This window comes from Aphelocoma coerulescens, chromosome 15 (genome assembly GCF_041296385.1).
Source record: "Aphelocoma coerulescens isolate FSJ_1873_10779 chromosome 15, UR_Acoe_1.0, whole genome shotgun sequence".
NCBI classification, from domain to species: domain Eukaryota; kingdom Metazoa; phylum Chordata; class Aves; order Passeriformes; family Corvidae; genus Aphelocoma; species Aphelocoma coerulescens.
The window spans coordinates 9,532,969-9,553,257 of record NC_091029.1 but is presented as its reverse complement, the minus strand read 5'-3'; the positions used below and the strand labels follow the sequence as shown (position 1 = coordinate 9,553,257).

The window sequence follows — 20,289 nt, the reverse complement described above, 5'->3', positions numbered from 1 at the left end:
GCTGCCTCTGGGTTTACTGTATATATCAGGCATATGACAGGGAAGAAAGGTGATGTCTAGGAATATGGTTAAGGAATATGGGGGAAAGATTGCTTATTCCAGCCCAGGCACTGACCTGCTCTGAAGCTCTGGGCAAGATTGTCTCTGTTGTCCTGTCTCTGAAGTGGGGATGTGAATGCTTTCCTCATGCAGGCCTGTAAGGCTCCCTGGCCCTGATAGTTGCTTTAAAATGCTGTTAAATAGTGAATTTTTTTGTGGTGATGATAATAAGAATTTGGCAATCTGGACAGGTTATGGAGTTTGGAGATCTTCCTGGAGGTGCAGCAAGTACTGGAGGCTCATTATTTGGCAGGCAGCTTTACACAGTCTCCCCTGTGTCTGTCTCTTACCATGAGTGTTGATGGAGAAATAGGGGAAGGGACCTATTATGACTCTGTTCTTCCTCTTTGTGCTTACAGTTTGGTTGGAGTTTACTTTGTCACCCACCCAGAGTGTTTAGGTTGTCTCCAAACAAACTAAACCTGTCTGTCAACCTGTCTCCTGTAAAAAACATGCTACACCTTGAGCAAGTGAGGAGCTTTCCTTGGGATGGATGGGCCCTGCTGCAGTTGTGGTTGTACTGAAAAATACCTGTTGGGTGCACATTCTTGTTTGGATAAGGATAACAGAACAACTCAATGTTAATTGTTTCTGTTTCATTTCCGATGGCTGCAAAGCCAGGGCCCCTCCAAAACAACAGAACAAGAAGGAGTAGTTTATTGAGATTCTGTAATTTGCAGGAGAGTGCAAATATAGTAGAGCAAATCTTACATCTATAAGAGAAAGCTAGTTTGTCTTGGATCTGAAAAAAATCTCTTAGGCAGCATTCCTGGCAGTTAAAAAGGGGTTCTCAGTCATCTATCTGCTTTCAACTCCCTTGACACTATCAAAGCAGACCCATTCCTCAGGATCAGTGAGACTCAGACTGTGATGTGCAAAGGAATGCTCCTTACAGTGTTGTAAATAGCTCCTTTACTTGAGGTGGCACAGTGTTGTGTAGACAGGGGACATCTCTGGCTAAAAAAATAACCTGTGAAGGGGTAAAGGTACTGTTGTTCTCCAGTTCAGTTCACTGTGCATTGCAGAAGCAGCCCTTCTTGCAAGAGTCATTCCCACATCTCCCTTCCCCACCCAAATCTATGAATTACCCACGGAGGTTCCTGTCAGTATGAGACTTTGGTTCTCTGAGCTGGTGGTATTTATTTGGCTGCTGTTGCATGATCCTGTGGATCTTGGTGCCATTCCTGGTAGATGACAGTAACTCCATGAATTCCGCTTTTTGAAAGCCTGGACTGGCTCCTGCCTTTTCCAGTTGCCTTATCTGAGAGCACACAGGAACCTTTTGTTAGACCTGGAATCTCCCTTTATACAGCAATCACAGAGCTACCCGACTGATTGTTTATAACCTTTGAATTAGGCAAACCTTGTCTCAATGCCTGATGTGGCTTTTCATGGTCAAACAAGCCCTTCAGTGAGCGATCAACAAAACTGAAATGAAGGAAGTCAAAAATGAATTATTTTCCCTTTGGACAGCAGTGGTACATCCTTGAGAGATTTCCTCTCCATTCAGAGGGTTCAAAATTTCCTCTGAAGGAGAAGAGCAGGATGTGCCTCTCAAGAGCTTCCCAGGTCAGTGTCCAAGACACCACCTTTTATGGGATGCACATTCCTTCACTACAGAGCTCTCAGCACCTACAGCCATGGAGCTGGGCAGTGCTCCAGCATCAGCCAACTTGGGAGAGTGCAGGAATGGGATTTTCTCTGTCCAGATGGGTATGGGGTCCCAGTGCTCTAATTCAGAGTGTCCTCCCTGTCAGGACTTGTGCCAGGGGAAACCAGCAACTTGGCAGAGTTTGATGCATGAAGAAAAGAAACAACTCCGTCAGTACAGATTCACTCCTGGGACTACCTAACATCAAAGTATTGTCTCCACTCAAGCCTGATCTTTCCTTGCTCCCCACCCTCTACACTGTTCCCTTTACCGTGAGAAAGTACAGCATGGAAAGTGCTGGACCACTCTGTTCTCATCTTGCCCTGTGAGCCAGCAATTCTTCAGGGACAGGGAGGGGGAAGGGTGGCATGCTTTTACTGCTCAAAGATAGGGCTTCATTACATCACCCTCCCCTTCTGACCACTCCCATATATGAAGCCTTGCTGCCACTCAGCTCTGTGTGACCGGTCTTGTTTTTGGAGTCCCTGCTTCTGGGAGCTCTTGAGGAGTAAGAGAACCAGGCAGAAGCGCCTTCTTTTGGTGTCACTGGCTGAAGGTGAACTGCACCCAGGGAGAACAGAGCTTTTAAAGTAGTGAGTAAACAGTGTGGTTTTATCTTATTGTCTCCATATTTTGATTGGATTGGGGTGTGAAATAGAGGAGTTGTTTCCCTTTATTGCGTACCTTTCCCGCTCATTAATCCTACTTTATTAAAGGGTACCTTTGTTTCACAAGCCTTCAGGCTCAGGTTTGAAGAGCAAGTGTTTCTCTCTTGGAAGGATTGACAGGACTTGATCTACTGTGTTTTCTTTAGATTGCCTCAGTTAACGAAGGCAGCAGGGTCTCTGTCCAGGACACCTGGACTCTCACCCTTTAGGGGAGCTGCTGTGGCTTGATAGGGTCAGGAGTACATGGACTGATGGCTTCAAGAAGGGTTGGGGTTTCTGACAGGCTGAGATCAGAGCCAGGAGCTGGAAGTCTAGTGACCTGGGATCTCAATCCCATCACTGGGGAAGACATTTCATCTCTGCATGGCCTATCCAACCCTTTGAAGGTACTATCTACCACCCAAGCTGATGTTGGTCTCCTCTCCTTTTTGGGTTGAAAGGGTCTATGGAAAGCTTGGTGCAGGGTCATTGGCCTGAGTCAATTTGACCCTGGTTTTGCAGGTAGTGTGAGTGACAGATCTTGCTGATAAGAGAAGTGCTGTTTTAGCAACCTGACACAGGAAAGGCTCCCAAAACAACCAGAGAGATCAGAGCTACACAAACATGGGAAGGCAGATTTCATGGGGTCCTAAAGATGAGAAATTCTTACTTCAATGTCCCTCTGGCAAGTGGTGTTCTTCAGAGAAATTGAGGTCTAAGAAGTGGGCTGAAATCCATATATCTTGGATATCTCTTCTTTCCATGTAATTCTGTGCTTCTAAGTGGTAACCTGAAAAATGTAAGCTCTGTCGGTGTGGGAGGTCAAGCACTGGCAGGTTTCTTACCTGGTACCTAGGGGAAAGGCTGGGAGGCAGGTGCAGAACCAGAAAAGCTTCAGGGACAATGGGATGATGCTGAGGGTGTGAACCAGAAGCAGAGAGGAAGGGCAATGCTGTGGGAGAGAACAGAGCTCCTGATGCAGAGCAGGCAGAGCACTCAGCAGAGCACAGGTCAGGGGATCACTCATGTATGTGGAAACTGGCCTGTGAAGGAGAAAGAAATGTTCTGAAATAAATCAAGCAGTCCACATTTAATTCTTTGTAAAAAAAAATCTGTTGCAAAGAACTATCAAGGGCAACTGTATTTGTGTGAAAATGAGCAGATTCTACTCAGGAAAATGAGTATTTAGACACATGAAGGACCAGAACAGTATGTGGGAGACCCTGTGCTCATTACCAGAATAAAAAGAATGCCCTCTTCTGTGTGTTTGGAAAAAAAAAAGACCTGCTCCTGCTCTTGGTTGGATCCCCTCTAACATGTCAGAGATGGGCTCTCCAGGACCACAACTTTTCTCTAAAGGTCCCAGTCCTGGGCTGCATTTCCTGAGCCAGGTGTCCACAGCAAACAGGAGTGAGATCAGGAGAGGCAAAGCTATTCAAACCAGCTCTGCAGTAATTAAGGTACTCATCTACCTGTAGAGTCTTGATTTAGCAAAAGCAGGTGAACTTAAGCAGGTAGCTACTAATTTTTTTCAGTTGGAAACAGCTCTTTTCCAACTTCAGCTGAAGTCTGTGAAACCTCTTCAGTGAATGCAGTCTTGAGTTCATTTATTATAATTGGAATCCAGGGTTTTTGGTGGCCTCACCCACTCATTCAGATGCTCTACAGTCTATAAAATACGTGGTTATCTGCTATGGCAGGTATAACATTTCATAAACCTTACATAAACAGAGCACCAAGAAAGTCCAAACTTCATCTGTGATCTGAGAGCTTCAATGTGCATATGAAGGACAGGTCCAAGTGCAGCGGTCGTGTGAGACTGGGGAAAACCTCTAGCCTTGAGAGAGAGGGCATAGTTCATTTTTTGCCCTTCTGTTTCCCCTTTTCCTGTTCTTTCACCTTTTTTGTCCTCCTATCTTCATTCATTTATTTTGTCCTCCTTCATTCCCACTTTCTCTGTTTTTCCCTTCACCACTTTAGGTTTTCTTCTTTCCCATGTAATTCCCTCTTCTTTCCCCTGTCTCCAGTAGCCCTGTCCCCTTTTATTCGGGGGTAGTGAGTTTGAGGGGAAGCTGTGTGGGACTGTGCTGCTGAGCTCATTGGTGGCTGCTGGGGAAAAGGCAGTTATGTCAGCTGCAGGAACATAGTCCCTTTGGTGGCCTGGCAGAAAGGCTTTTCAAAGATTAAAGGGCTTTATAAAACTGGTAGATAAATGGTACAGATTGATGTAGATTTTGGAAACCGCAGAGCTTGACATATAATTAATGAGTACGACTGAATTGAGGTAGCAGAGAGATAAAATTGAGGAAAAATTATAAAAGAAGGCAGAACTTGGACAGAGGACAGCCACCCTTTTCTGCAAGGGAGGAGCAGAAAGGTTTCTTCTTCAACAGCAACCAACAACCTCCAAGCACTGAGGAGCCCCAGTAGTTCACACAGCCCTGTCCCAGCAATGCTGCTGCAGCTGCCTCTGCAGTTAGAAGGATATAATCAGAACTGGTTAACCAGTGTGGCTGGCAAGAAAGGGTTAACAAATGTCCCCGTTTACCAGTTATCTTCCATTTGCTTACCTTTGTCCCAGGGAAAAGTGTGCACCTGTGGGTGATTATGGGAAAACAGATCCATAAAATGAAAGCATGTGGGTTTAGTGGGTTGCTCCATTTGAGCAGGTGAGTTACAGTGAAAGAAACTCTCACTGGAGGGAAGGAGGTGCTTTGGCTGTGGACAAACATCTGCTTGTTTATTTTCAGCTCTGAAAGTCAACTTTTGTGTCCCTGCTCCTAGTCAACTTGACCTCTTGCACACCAGACATCTTTTCCAGTTCTTAAAGTACCTTTTCTCTAAGAGTCTCCCCTAGTGACTTTTCCAGGTTTTTTCAGCAGTGATCTCTTTTTTGAATCAGTGTTTCTTAGGTCATGTTTAGCTTAAATTAGAATTGTCTGCTACCTGTACAGCTGGTACTTAGCTTCCATTGGTTGCCCTCATCATGGAAGAGTAGAGCAAGGGGTCAAAAAGGGAACTATTGTTTAGTAGGAAGAAGCCTCACATGGTTATTAACATGTCTGTGTTAGGGGGCACTCAAGATACTATTTTTGATGTTCAGGTAGTATTGGATTGCAATATTGCTCTGTTAGAGGGGAAAGACTTCCTCATGGGAAAAATAGTTAACCTGCAACAAGAGGTAAATCTACCTAAGCTACAGAATCTTGTCACAGTGTCTATTCCAATAATGCATTTGGATGTTAAAACATTGGGAAATTGAGGCGTTGGGTTGCTTGTTCTGCTATAAAAAGTAGGAGTCTGAACAGTAGATGTGGTCTGTGCTCTGTGAGTCATTGCTGGTGTTGCTTCATGAAATTCCTACAGAAAAAATCAACAGGGGTGGGGGGAAGAAACAAAAATAAAAACTCCCTAGAAGTGTCTTGGATTGCCTGATGCTTTTCAGTATTTGCAAGTTCCGTGACAAGAGGTGTGAAGGCATTTCTTCATATGCTGAAAAATGCACTCCTGTGTTGCTCAAGTTTCAATGTAATAGCGTGTGCTAATTTTTGGGGAATGTTAAAGATTACCATGTCATGAACATCACAAATGGAAGGAGGTGGCAAGTCCTTCAGGAGGTTTTTTTTTCTTTATTTGCAGTGGGTTGAGAAGAGCAAGTCAACAGTGCACCTGCATTAAATATGGCATTACTGTCTGAGGTGTGGCTTTGCAGCTTGAAACATGGAAGGCTGAGTTATAACAGGGTTCTCCATTATATTAGTGCCTAGACAGAGATACTTGATAGTTGCCAAATATTCTGTACAGCTGAAATAAGGTAGCTGTGCACAGCACAACCTGTACACAGCAAAATGTTCACCCTTTGGACCTGAAGGCACTGACTTCAGGTTTTGTAACTTTCTCTGACCCCATCTTCAACTCTACTTGTGCATATGTGAAAGAGTAACTTGCTGACGAGCATCCAACTTGTTCCGGCTCTGTGCTGGTGTGAATATGCCACAGATGAGGCTGCATTGTCCTTGAAGAAGGACAGAATTTGCTTAGTTTTGGTGGCTCACTGATATAAACCCTGCCTTTCAGCACTGAAGGTAAAGTACTACAGTGGGATAAATATGATTTAGAACTGGGCTTTCTTACAGCCTTTCCATGTCATCTTGCACCCTCTGAGACAAATGTGACAGGAGGACTCTCTTCTGACCTAGACCCACTTCAGGGACATAGCAGCTTTAGAACTATGAAAATATTAAGCATAAATCCTGGTACCATCACAGCTACAGGGTCAGTAAATTAAGAAAAGGGTTCTGCTCAGTAGACTGCATCTTAAATTCCCCTGTTAATATCAAAGGTGTGACAGACTGAAAGCGCAGGTCGATTTTTTGGGGCAGAGACCAGACGCGTTTCCACACTGTCTGCTTTTTCAGAGGATAGTTGTGTGGTCCTGTCACAATATTTTCTGTGGAGCATCATGGGTCTCACATCAATAAATTAGACACAGTGAGAGGGGTGTGTGTTAACAGCTGAATGTGGCCTGCAGTCTGAATATGTGCTTCAGACTGGCTGGTAGGAACAGCAGATACATCAAATCCTTCTGAGCCTGCAGAATATTTTCTGTGCCAGTATCTATTTTCCAGAAAGCTTCCGTTTTTTGCTCAAGACCTCTTGGACAATAGCAATATAACTGAAGGGGCCTGTGCTTTTCATGCAATGTCTTGAAAGGGGTATTTGAAAGTCATCTTTGAAAGATGGGCATAGGCTATATTCCTTCCCAATAGCTCAGGGCTGAAATGCTCATCTTTTATAGTACTGATTTTTCCACATGTAAATGTTAAACAGAACTCCGTTTTGTGGCTATTATAGAAAAGAAGATGTATTTTTAGGCAGAGAAAATATCACCCTAAAGCTTTTAATCTTGGAACTAGGCCAAACTTTGTTAATGAGTCAGTGTAGTACAGCTACTATCCTGCATCAAGTGGAGATCTGGTGTAGCAAAGGTTGGTGTGGGGCAGAGGGACTGGGCTGGTTTGGAGTTGAGACATTAACCTCTTGATTGATCCCCATAAGTCCAAAGATAGCATCTAATGGTGCTGACTGGGATCCAGGCAGACACTGCTTCATCCTGTGTTTCATCCTATAAAGTGCCTTCTGGCTAAAAGTCAGGCTTAAAACATGTGGGCTTGGATCTTCACTGTGCCCAAGTTTCAGGCAGCCTGTGGTTTGCTTGTGTTACATTCTGGATGGGCATTGAGCCTGTTTTCAAAGGAGGGTCTGAGGTTTCTAGCAAGCCATGGAGAAAAACAATGGCCCAGATTTTAGTGGCTGAGTCTGTAGAGTCTGAGGACAGTTTGTACAGCTCCTTACCTTCAGTCTGGGTTCTGCTGGCTTTGGTGCTACACTCTTCAACTGCAGGTGAGCTCCAACCTTTGAGCTGCAACGGTGTTTCCAGACTTGGTCCAGGGACACATGTAGGATTGTTGCTTAAAATCCTCAGTGAGGTTGGGTGATGGAGGGTGTGTTTCTTCATCGCTGCCTTCCTGCTCTGCCATCCTTCCTGCCAGAGAGTGCTGCTGTGGGAGCAGGCATGGCAGAACAGGCATTACATCTTCTCATTGCAGCTGGAGGATTAATCTGATCTGAACCTGATGCCAGTTTAGGGTGGTGTGGCTGTGATTGCTGAAGGGCAGGTGTGTGAGCTGATCAGGTGCTCTTGCACTGCTGGCAGCTGCCCACACTTAGCAGACAGGTTATTCCCACCAAGTGTAATCACAGCTGAATCTGGCAGTCCGCGTTTAAGCTGAAGGGACAAACACAAAATCCAGTCTCTCTGTGAACACGAGGCTTTAGGCAAGAGTGGTGTGAGGGTACTTGATCACGTGGAGACACCATATATTTAGAATCACAGGACAATTTAGGTTGGAAAAGACCTTTAAGATCATCGAGCCCAACCATTAAGCCAGCACTGCCAAATCACCACTAAACCATGTCCCCAAGTGCCATATCTACATGTCTTTTAAGTCCCTCTAGAGGTGGTTACTCCACAACTTTCTGGAGTAGCCCATTCCAGTGCCTGACCACCATTTCAGTGAAGAAATTTTTGCTAACATCCAGTCTAAACCTTTCCTGGTGCAGCTTGAGTCCATTGTATTTGCTGAGTTGCTTAATCAGAACTTCAGAGCTAGCAACAAGCTGAGGAAAAACATTTGTACCAAATAGTAACCACATCCAGGAACACAGAATGATTCTGCTCTTGATAAACAATCTTCGTGGATCCTAAAATATGCATTTTAAGAGGTGTGGGTTCTTGACTCTTCACCTAGTCAATGATTACTTCTGCATTCCTCTGATACTGTGAATTCAAACATAATGAGTTTCAATGGGTTCATCTCTGTGAGCAGTACAAATACCAAATAGTACACTACGAGTTTTGGAGAGCTTTTAAGGGAAGATAAGTGGTTACTGCTACTGCTACAAGGATGTTCTGCCCCTAGAAAAGGGTTCACTTCCTGAGAAAGGACAGAGGCGATCAGTACACACAGATCTGTGCAAAAGGACAGGACCAACTTGCAAATATTCTGGAGAGGTAAGGGGGAAATAGGAATTACCTTCATTGAGCCATTCCCCTCAGCCTGAAAGTGCTGTGTGGGATTTCTTATTCAACAGAATGTGTGAAAATGTGACTTTTTTAGTAAGCAGATGAAAGCTTGCCAAAAGAGAGTGATGGGACCTGACTAACCAGTCTGAATAAGCTCAGGTCTAATAAACAACTTCTAGTTTAATGGCAAAAGAGCACCTGAAAACATCTTTTGTAACCGTTAGGAGAACTGAGCTATTTTGAAGAAGCATTTTGACTTTAAATTGGGAGTGGCCATAACAATAATGTTTTAAATGGGTTTATAAAACTTTGATAACTCACGTTTTTGAGATTGAGTTTGCCAGCTGTGGATTTCTGGGAGGTCCTCAACTAGGAAGCACTGTGAAAACCATGTGAAATGGGGAATTTTGTATTTATTCCACCTTTCTACCTTTTTTTTCACTTCATAGTTTATGCTGAAGTGTCTTAAAATAAAAATGTTGGATTTGATGCTAAAATTTTTGCAGGAAGACATGAAGAATTTTTGAGGAAAAAGTTGCTTCAAGAGGAAATTATTGTTTCTTCCTCAATGAACTCAGAGTTTGATCTGCATTGGGCAGAATTCTACATGCCATTAGGCTTCAGAAAAGGCCTGTGCCTGTGGAGGAGTCACAAACTGTGATCACAACAGCTCTGTTTGAGTCACAAGAGCTCTCCTTGAGCAGCACCTGAGACCCAGTTGAGCAGCCCCTTCATTCATGGACTTAGCGCTCAGCTCTTTTCAGGGTCGACTATTTCAGTGATAAGTAGGGACCACTGATCCCCACTGAGGCCTTTCTCCTGCAAACTGATGTGTATCTACATGAGTCTGCAATGCTGGGATTAACAAAGAGAGGGGTGCTGGCTGCTGGACAGGGACCAGCACAGAGGCACCATCTGTGAGGAAGGCTTTTGACTGAGTTGAATGGAGTTGCTGGGTTTCTCTAGGGACTGCTTTGTCCTCCTGCTTCAGGTGGGAGCAGTGCCTAGGTCTGAATTTGGAAGCCTCTTTGAGCTTCTTCATGGCTTTGCTGAACCTCTGCTTTAGTTCCCTTATCACTGGTGGAGTTGAAGACTGTGTAAGGCTTCAATTAAAATAACTCGTGATGGAACTTCATCATTTGTCACATAACGTGAGAGCATCGCCTGTGTCCTGTGACGAGAGTCGAGATGTCCAAACTATCCTTGCACATCTTGTGCTGCCTGGGGAAAGTAATATGGGTGGATATCTCAAAGCTAATGGTCCAGTAGTGGCTACTGCAACTGGGAGTACTCTCAGGAGCAGGTGCTGAGGTATGAAGCTGTTGCAAGATGGGTTTAAAGCAGAAACCTGTTGGGTTAAAGTTTGTGGTTAAAGTTTTGTGTGTTGTCAGTGGATGCTTCATTTACTACTTCATTTGGGAACAAAGCAGTGCCTGACCATGCCTGGAGTCCTTTGTCATCCTCTGGTATCCTACTGTTCTCTCCCCACTGATTTCTGACTGGTACATCCCCTCCTTCTCCCCTTCCAACTCTCCCAGCACTTTCCCTGGCCACGGCAGATTCCTCATCTCTACAGAATGCCCTTTGGCAGAGGGGCATTGGCAGAGACTTGACACTAACTAGCAACCCCCTGTTGCACTGAGGTTCTTTTAATTCAAACCCAGTGTCACGTTTAAATAAGGTTGTGCATGTTGTGACACATCTGAATACAGCTCAATGGGGCTGCTTGTACAAGCATAACTCTGCTACTTGCTGGTCCTCCCCCTCTCCTGATGTAAATTAAGGCAATCAGGCTACTTTTTAAATTCCATGGCTAAGACTGGCTGTTGGACCTTTATAACAGTGAGAAATAATTGTATTGCTTTTAATTGCTTTTCAGCTCCTCTCTCCTGGAGACCTATTGCTGCTGCCAAAGCACTCTGTGACTGAAGCCAAGCTTCCAAACAGCTGGATTTGGCAGAGATGTGGAGGTTAAAGCCAGCCTAAGTAGACAATAGCTGGGGAGCCTGTTCAGGTGGTGGCCTGCAGCTGCTGCTCCACTCCCAATAATAAATCATAATGGGGACTCAAGTCAAAGCCAAGGTTCAAACAGACCATCGGTCCAAAAACTCAGCTGTTTCTGCAGAGTGCCTGCCCACGGCACAAAGAGTATGCAGAGGTGGGTTAGACAGTGGATATCTTCAGGCTCCTGGTCCATTTCCTGATTTCTGTACATCAAACCAAATGCACATTTGGCCCTGCTGTGCTACAGTTGGGAAGGCAGTGAGGGCTGTGCTTCCCTCTAGGGTCAGGCCTGAGGCGGGCTAAGGAGTTTATGGGAGTTGAGCTGGCAGCAAAGGTAGAGAGGATTATCGTCAGCTGGGTTTGCTCTCTCTATTGCTGAAGAAGAGAAAGCTGCAGGGTCTTGAACTCATACATCTGCTGCTTTCTGATCAGGATCAGTCTGACAGATTGCACAGATACACCTTCATTGAGGTCATTCACTTGGCAGTGCCCAGCAGGCAGTATCTCTGCATGGCAGCCTGTGTGTGTTCCTGCCCAGTGGTGCATGTCTTATCCTCATGCCTGGCAGGCCAGGAGCTGTGCCTGAGTCATATGAAGTTGGTTGCAGGGCCCTTTCCAAGGTCTGTGCCCTCACCAGGCAGCAGGACACAGCATGGAGTTCTTGTGAATCTAGGGGATGCTCACAGATGTGATCCCATTCCAGAGAGGAGGTGAAAGGTGAGAGCAGAGGTAGTACCTGAAATTTCCCCTTCTCTCCTGCTGTCAGAGTAACTTGCCTGATGAGGCAATAAATCTCTGCAGGAGCCCAGCAGTGAGAGACCCAGCTGTGGAGAAGAGCTGCAGAGTCCCAGCCAGAAGCCCACGGGTTAACACAGCACTGCGGGGCTTGAGTCAGCCCAGGCTCAAAGGACAGCCCAGCACAGAGCAGCCTTCAGACCAAACAAAGTACCTTCTGCCGAGCTGGGGCACAGATAAAAGATCCCATGGCATTTCTTGTGAAGCCTGGAGGAGACTGCCAGTGCTGAAGCTGAAATCTCTCTGCCAACAAACAAAACTGTCTTTAAACTCTGAGGCTGTGTGTGAGCTATTGTCAGGGACATAATGGCTTCTCTGTTTCCCTGCACAGTCATTGCTCTGCAAACACACCACTGGTCTCTTTTAAAGGTAGTTGAGTGTAAATTAAGTTCTAGAACCTGGAAAGAATTTTCATCCATTTACTTTTACTACCCTTGGCTGACATTTGTTTAGAGAGCAGCACATACAGTAGATTTACACCCTGTTTTGAGCTGCTTTAGCTGGATCAAGATGGGCATCTCTAGTGCTCAGACTGAGACTCACAGATACAGGGCTTGGATAGCAAATGTGTATCTCCTGGTTTAAGCTGGGAGGTGAGGCTGGGGGGGCCCTGCTTGCTAATCACCCCACTCTGAGAAAAGTTTTGGTTTGGCTGGCCTGGCCTGTTTCCTCTAGTTAGCTCAGTGCTGGCACACTCACTGCTGCCTAATCCTGTGTGTGTGGCTGCTGCAAAGCACTGAGTGCTGCTCTGGCTGTTGGAGTTCACTCTACCTTGGGCAGCTGGGCGTACACAGTGGGGTAGGTGCATCCATTCTTCACCACAATTCCATGGACTGGCTTTTCTCTGAGGATGGCAGATGCTTCAGTAAGGTAAAAGGCATCTTGGCTGTTACGTTGAAGTTGTGGTAAAAACCCAAAGCTGCAATACAAAGGGGGAAGGTGGTCTCTGAAGCAATATGATTAATTTTGGTCTATTTTGCTGGAACAGTCCTGTAATGGAAAAGAAAATGGGTCAAAGAGTATCTGTTCAAGCTGTATTTGCTGAACTGCCTGTCCCACCAAGGTGGCAGTGTCTCTCCATTCACTCAATAGCTCTCGACTCATCCCTGTTTGTACCCGGAGAGCTCCTTGGCATTCTGTGCTCACTCTCAGATGAGCCCTGTGCAGCCCCAGAGCAGCTGAGTGCAGGACTGGGATACATGGAGACCTGAGCACTGGCCATGGCTCTCTGGAAGTGCCCGGCTCATCAGGAAGGTGCTCTGGCCAAGGGCCCCAGGCAGGAGCAGGAACTGTGCTCATACTGGGTTGTGCCAAGCAGCTTTGTCCAAGGTTGCTTCCTAATGACTAAGATGTGTTTTGAACTGGTCCTTGGCAACCTTCCAGACAGACTCCTCCACAGACATGGCATTTAAAAGCAGATGATGTGAAGTTGAATTTTTAAAAAATTTTTGTTCTGAAGATGATGTCAGTCATTACTAACACCAATTGTGTTCTGCTCCTTGGATTTCCTTTCTCACCTATGCATCTGGAGGTTTTTCAGTATATGATGTTATCTGCCTGCTGCAAGGCAGGTTCTTACCTGAGTGATAGTTGCTGGTTTGAGGAGATGAAAGGAGGTGGCAGCAGGGCTGATAATCCTGTCTCTTCCCATAGGAAGATGAAGACACGCTGTTTGGTGGTCACAGTGGTGACCGTAGCCCTGCTGGGGCTCATCTTGTTCCTGGGACTCTTCTTCGGGCTGCGCTCAGGCTCAGGGGACGCACACACGTACAAGAGGGCGGCTGTGGCCACTGACGCGGGGCAGTGCTCCATCATTGGAAGGTACCCATTCATTGTGCCCTGACTCTCATTAGCTCTGGCAGCTCTTGCATGAGACAGAACTGCTGCTTCCCCAATGTACAGGTGCAATCCTGACAGATGCCCAGCATGGATAATCAATACATAATCCCCCTGTAGAAAGAGGAGATCCTAATAAACCCCAGGCTTTTACCATGCTTGACCAGCTTTACTGCAGTTGCTTACAGACAACATAGCAGGTAAAGATTCCTTGGCTCCATGAGCAGTGACAACAAGAGTTGTCTTTCTAGCTCCTTTAAAAAAACTTTCGTTGGGATATCCTCCAGTTCTAGTCTCAAGTGCTGCAGATTTAAGGCTCCTCAGAAAACTGTCATTTCTTATGACAGCGTAACGAATGTTTGTGGAATGTCTGTTCCCACATATACTCTGTCACATCTCAGTGTTTTCAGCCTGGTTTGGATGTGTCTAATGAGGGCTGATCTGGTCTGCACACAGATCATTAGGGTCTGTTCTCTCTGGTGACAAAACTTCCTATTCCTGAGGAACACATAGACTGGGTGTGGACAAATGTGCCCCAGAGAATCTGTTGTAGTTGCTCTGACAAGCTGCATGCTTGTCAGCTCACAGGGAGCTGAGACACTGTCACATGTCACCTTCCCTTCTGCTGCACAGGGACATCCTCAAGCAAGGAGGATCAGCGGTGGATGCTGCAATTGCAGCCCTGCTTTGTGTAGGACTCATGAACGCTCACAGCATGGGCATTGGAGGGGGCCTCTTCTTTACCATCTACAGCAGCACAGGTAAGGGACAGGGCCATACATAGCTGGAACAGTTTGAGAACTTTATCTAAGGCAGGTGATTTATCCTACCTGAGAGAAGGTAAATGACTGATGCTCACAGCCTCTGGGGGAATGTCCTCAAAATAATTGCCAAGAAACTGGCTCATGTTGATCAGAGTCCTTCAGCAGAGACCGTGCCTGTGTGCTGAGTCCAGAGCTAAACATCATCTTCCTTGCTCTGTCATTAAAGGAAAAGTGGAAATCATTAATGCAAGAGAGGTGGCTCCAAAAAGGGCAAGAGAGGACATGTTTGGGAACAACACACAGCTCTCTCTGAAAGGTATGGCAAAGGCTGTTTCACTGCTTTGGGGGGACCACATAACTCCAGCATTAGATGCTACCGGCATGTCTAAAATAAGAACATTTCTTATGGTTAGGTTCTTGCCTACCTGCAGGATTTCTCCCCTAGAAATATCCTCTGCTTTACACAATTTGCAAACTCTGGCCTGACAAAGAAGCTAAAAACAATGCCCTTTAAATTAGTCAAGACCCCAGCATTTTCTGCTTTTCACTTCATGAAAATGCAGGTGAATGCAAAGCACTGAGCATGACCTGTTCCATATGTGCCATCTTTCCTTTCCACCTCTTTGAATAAATCTTTGTGTGGATCACCTTGGGTTTTGTCAGTTCAGGTGTCCTCCCTAAATACTTGTTACGGTGTCTTCAACTAATGGCTTGGGGCCTCCAGAGAAGTTTCCTTTCAGGAAAGTATTTTCTAGTAAGAAATAGAAAGCATTACTAACTAGTTCTCCTCATGGTCACTCTTCTAAGCAAGAAGGAACAGTACCTTGGAGGGATTTTGAGCAGTGTGTTGAACTTCTGGGAGATGCCAATGAAAACAGGATTGAAGCAAACTGCTGCATCACTTTGCAGTGTGGAATCAATCTGTTCCAGTTGTAGTTACAATGCTGCAACAAAGTTTTTGACTTAAGTATGTCACAGCCGGTGTCCTCTCACCGTGTTAGCTTCTGTGTTCTGAGCAGCTTTGCTCTGGTACAGAGCCTGCTGAGGGGAAATGACCCTAAAACTGGAGTTACCAGCAAGAGGACAGAGGTGTTTCAGCAGTTCAGAATATGTAGGCACAAATGTCAGACCAAGTTATTCTGTTAATTCTGTTAATTCTCACAAGCTGAGCTGGTCACAGCACACACAAGCCCTGCCTAAAACAGGGCTGGCAGAGATGCCTGCTCTACCTCCTGCTCAATCAACCACTTTCTTCTCTTGCTGTTGAAGACTTAACACATTCCTTTTCTGCTTCAGGAGGACTGTCCATTGCTGTTCCAGGAGAAATCCGTGGCTATGAGCTGGCTCACAAACGTCATGGCAAACTGGCATGGAAAGACCTGTTTCTGCCCAGTATCAAGCTGGCAAAAGAAGGATTCCCTGTTGGGAAAGGCCTTGCTGCAGCCATCAAATCAAAAGAGGAGGCAATCGAAAGCAATCCCTTGCTGTGGTAGGTAGAGCAGTTGCTGTTGTATGCAGAGAAATTTGGGGTGGCTGCATCCAATCTGCAAAGTCCCTGTGTTTGTGTAATGCAGACTGTGCATCCCCTCCAGTAACCACACTCACTGTGCTTGCTGGTGTCACTGAAGACACCTAAAGGTGCTAAATCATGGGGCCAGTTTTAGGAATGTTCAGTCCTGACCTTTAAAGGGAGATAAATTCTACTCCTAAAGTCCATTTGTCTGAGCAAAGGTGGAATTAGAGTACGTGCTGGGATCAATCTGCCACATGGCAATGTATTTTCTGAATCTCCAGCTTTTCCTCATGCTGTAAGTGCACCAAGCTGATCTTACCTGCATTTGGAGCAATTGCAGAGTCTCCTTCAACATCTCACCTGCTGTCAAGCAGTGGGAATTTGAATCATCTCTTACTCTACAATCAGCATTCCTCAAGCAATGCCTCTGACCATCCACTTCTGGCAAAGACTATGAGCATGAAGTGTTTTAAATACTCCTCCACTTCTTACAGTCAAACCCTTAGTGTTTATGTCCAGCCCTGCTGGAGATCATGCTTAATTCTCTCTTTTCCTTAAACTCTCTGCCAGCTGCAGGTTCATTTCCAATCCAATTGGTAATGTACACCCTGGCCTATCTCCTGTCCTTCCATCTGGCAGGTCCAGAGCAGCATATTCTTGATCCATCATAAGGGGGCTAGAGAGGAAGCCATCTACCTTAAAGTGATCTAACACAGGGACTGAAACACTTCTGGATTTACTGGAAGCTTTGAGCCTCATAGCATAATAGACTGTGCTCTGAACTGAACTGCTGAGTTCAAGGACTATGGCCCCTCCTGTGCATCTTGGGGCACTTGTTGGCCCCTTGGGTGGGCAGGGAGGATGGCTGCCTTGGTGAAAATCCCTGCTGCAGGGTCCATTGAGCAAACTGAGCATGTGGAATCACAGGTCAGAAAACACTGTTCATTTGTATGTCCCAGTGCAAGATATCAGGACCCCTGGGCCATGGTTCAGGCAGTTTCTCTTCTCTCCAAGAAGCACCTAGCATGAACACTCATACTGGTTCAGCTGCCACAGATATGCATAGTTTTGAACTTGTCTCTCAGACCTGATCTTCTCAATCTCCTTTCTCTGTTAGCGAAGTGTTCTGCAAAGGAGGGAAAATTCTGCAAGAGGGTGAAACCATCAAGATGCCCAAACTAGCCAACACCTACGAGACTATAGCCAGAGAAGGAGCAGATGCCTTTTACACAGGAAGCCTGGCAAAGCAGATCATCGCTGACATCCACAGCGTAGGTGAGAACCAGGACATCTGTCCCAAGCAGCAGGAGTGACCAGACTGCTCAGAGCCCAGGGAGGAGCTGGTGACCTGCAGAAGCCTTGGGAGGGGCCAACCCTGAGATTTGTGGCAACAGGACACCCAAAAGAAGCACTTTAATGGATGTGTTTGAAACTCAGAAATTGAGAGTATTAACTGTACATTTCTGTACCACAGAGCCTCCCAAGTCTGTCCAGCTCTGGCTGTAGCTGAGTAGATACAGGCTGTTCACAGAGCCTGAATCCAACGAGTTTCTACCTAAAACGTTACATACTTGGTGGTCCTGTGAACTCTGAGCTGTTTGATCTCTGGGTACCACTAGATGGTGGCAGTATCCTGTCCTCACCAGCCAGCACTGGTTAGCTTGGTGAACTTCGTGTGAGTCATTTACCGACTTTATTTGTGGTGGATAATTACTTACTGTCTTCCCCCTTCAGATAAGAAAGGTGATGGAACACTCAAATTATTCTTCCTCTGGGGTGCCACAAAGCACCTGCATCCAAAACTGCATCTTCTCCTGTAAACAGGATTCCTAAGGACATTTTGTAGCCTGACACTGCTGGTGTCCTTTGTAAAAATAGATGGATCGTCAGAGTTTTGGCTGCTGTAAATCAGCCCAACTTCATGCTTAGACTATCTGAGCCTCAGATGGATCTATCGAGGAATAAATCTCATGGGCACACATCTTTGCTTTCTTTACCTTGTTACTTTTTGGATTTATCTATGTTCCCTCCAGTCCATGCTGTGATTCATGGTGATGGAATACGACCTCTCCCCACCAGAGATCACATAAACCCACATCTCTAGTTTCCTTTTCTTTCCAGGGGGAATTGTCACATTGGAAGACCTGCAGGACTACAATGCGACAGTGATTGAAGACCCCATACAGATCAAACTTGGGGAGTTCACCCTCTACACACCCAGTGCCCCCCTAAGTGGCCCAGTTCTGGCCCTCATTTTCAACATATTGAAAGGTGAGAGTGCCACAGAGCAGTGGCCCACAGACAGCAGGAGCTGGGAGAGCTCCAAAGACATCACCTTTTTTGGGGGAGCAAGGCCTCCCCTGATAGCTGTCCAGCAGGTGAGAAGTCTGAGAGCCCAGGAGAGATCAGAAATGCAGAAACATTCCTCTTCTGCTGTAAACTCAGGGATGTTGCCTTCCTACCTGAAATACAGGTGCAAGAGGAGAAATATTCTCCTGATAGGGGAACCTCCCTGATATTCATATGGGTGGAACCTAACATGTACTTGAGGCTTCTTTGGAAAACACCTCTGCAAGTACAAATTCTTCTGCTGATTCTCACAGTGTTCAAAACTACCAGAGCTCCTGTGTTCTCCATGTAGAGATTAGGACAGTCCAGCGTCTGCATCTCTGTAGAGACTGGGCTTCAAGGTTATTCATGTGACACAGGTGCATTAGCAGTCCATTGACCCCATGCTTTGTGTTCACAGTTATTTGCCTTCTGTTGCCAGGATATAACTTCTCTGCTGCCAGCATCAAAACTGTGGAGGAGAAAGGTCTGACCTACCACCGCATAGTGGAGGCCTTTCGCTTTGCCTATGCCAAGAGGACTTTGCTGGGAGACCCAAAATTTGTCAACATTACAGAGGTACCTGGAAAAAGCCTTTTCTTTCTGCAACACCAAAGTTGACTGGAACATGACTTAAAGTTTTTGGGTGACTCAACTTTGTCAGGCGTGCTCTGTGCCACTTGGTATTGACAGGCACTGAAATAGATGTGAGTCAAAAAGTCCTGTGTGGCTCATGGCTGAGCTGTGAGGGCTATAAATAGAGGCAACCTTCCTGCTGTAAGGAAAAGCAAACTCCTCAATTCACCAGGAGATCTGGAGTACATTTAGGTCTAACCCTGCCTGGTTTTATAATGTTTGAAGCTTTATTCACTACATTCCCAGCATCCTTGTGGCTCTCTAACTAGAGTCCTGCCTGTAGTCAAATGGAGCAACAGATGGGAAGGGGTGAAGACAGAAACCCTGCTTTTCCCAACTTTGCACTTTGTGCTTTTACTTCTGTGCCTGCAAAAGCAGCAGACTCTGAGCCCAGCCCAGCTTGATGAACACAAATTTTTAACTTGGAGAGCTCTGGTCAGAGCTTGCCTTGGCCTTGTCCTCTCAATCTTATCCCATTCCTCTTGTCTCTGAAGCAAGTGTAGCCTGTAGCCCTGCTTGCCTTACAGCAGTGTGGAGGCAGCTTTCCATAGCACTGCAATAATGGATGCTGATTAACTTCTACACAAAGGGGTGACTGTAACAGCTGCTCCTGTGACAGCTTGAAATGCTCTTTTGGTCCAATGTCCGTCATCCAAGAAGGAAAGCCCCTGGGGGAAAACTGTAGCCTCCCTGCTGAGATTTGCCACTGTGATCTGAAGTACTGGATATCAGCCTCATAACTACATGTCTCTTAATCTGCTGAGTAACTGCATTGGATTTCTCTGACAGGCAATCACAAACATGACATCCGAGTTCTTTGCAGATGGTCTCCGGAGGAAAATCACAGACAACACCTCCCATCCAGTTGACTACTATGAGCCCGTGTATTACACTGGAGACAATGCCGGTACATCCCACATCTCCATTGTGGCTGATGATGGCAGTGCTGTGTCCGCCACCAGCACCATCAACCAATAGTATGAGCTCAGACATTCCTTCCCTGTAGGCCTTTGCCATCTTCCTAGTGCTGGTTCTGGGGTTGGTATCAAACACGGCTGAGCTGTCACCTCTGGGGTGGGGTAGGGTCAGTAGTGCTGGCAGTGGGCACTTCTGCTGAGCTTGCAGGTCAGTGCTCAACACTGAGGCCTCATGCTTGTGTCAGAGGACAAGATGTGTCTTCTCTCATGTTGAATTTCACCACCAAAACAACATTCACTGTATCTGGATCTTCTCATAAGCAGAGCTATTGCTGCTGATTCTGATTTCCCAGGCTTTTGGAAGGAATTTGAACTAATACAACTGGCCTGGAAGCACAGTGTTTGGCTTTGAGTGCTGTCAGAAAGAGCTGTGTTCACACATATGGTCTGGAGCCAAGGTGTGAAGCTTATTTTTATCCATAGAAAATGTCTCCAGCTTGACACATTTAACAA

The 20,289-nt window shown here is 46.0% G+C and overlaps 1 protein-coding gene across 7 annotated transcripts in view; it reads left to right on the top strand.

Annotated features, from left to right (window-relative positions):
• Window positions 1-20,289, top strand: part of GGT1 (gamma-glutamyltransferase 1) — a 30,733-nt gene that overhangs the window by 6,520 nt on the left and 3,924 nt on the right. For 3 of the 7 annotated variants that reach the window (XM_069031017.1, XM_069031020.1, XM_069031016.1), the window contains 8 exons: window positions 13,436-13,603; window positions 14,252-14,379; window positions 14,609-14,698; window positions 15,679-15,871; window positions 17,013-17,170; window positions 18,017-18,166; window positions 18,666-18,802; window positions 19,649-19,836. In XM_069031017.1, the coding sequence (XP_068887118.1) occupies window positions 13,436-13,603; window positions 14,252-14,379; window positions 14,609-14,698; window positions 15,679-15,871; window positions 17,013-17,170; window positions 18,017-18,166; window positions 18,666-18,802; window positions 19,649-19,836 (1,212 nt within the window). Of the gene's footprint in view, window positions 1-716; window positions 2,344-8,791; window positions 8,972-10,862; window positions 11,142-13,435; window positions 13,604-14,251; window positions 14,380-14,608; window positions 14,699-15,678; window positions 15,872-17,012; window positions 17,171-18,016; window positions 18,167-18,665; window positions 18,803-19,648; window positions 19,837-20,289 lie in introns of those variants that run through there. The other 4 variants (XM_069031019.1, XM_069031018.1, XM_069031022.1 and 1 more) reach the window with 4 other exon arrangements.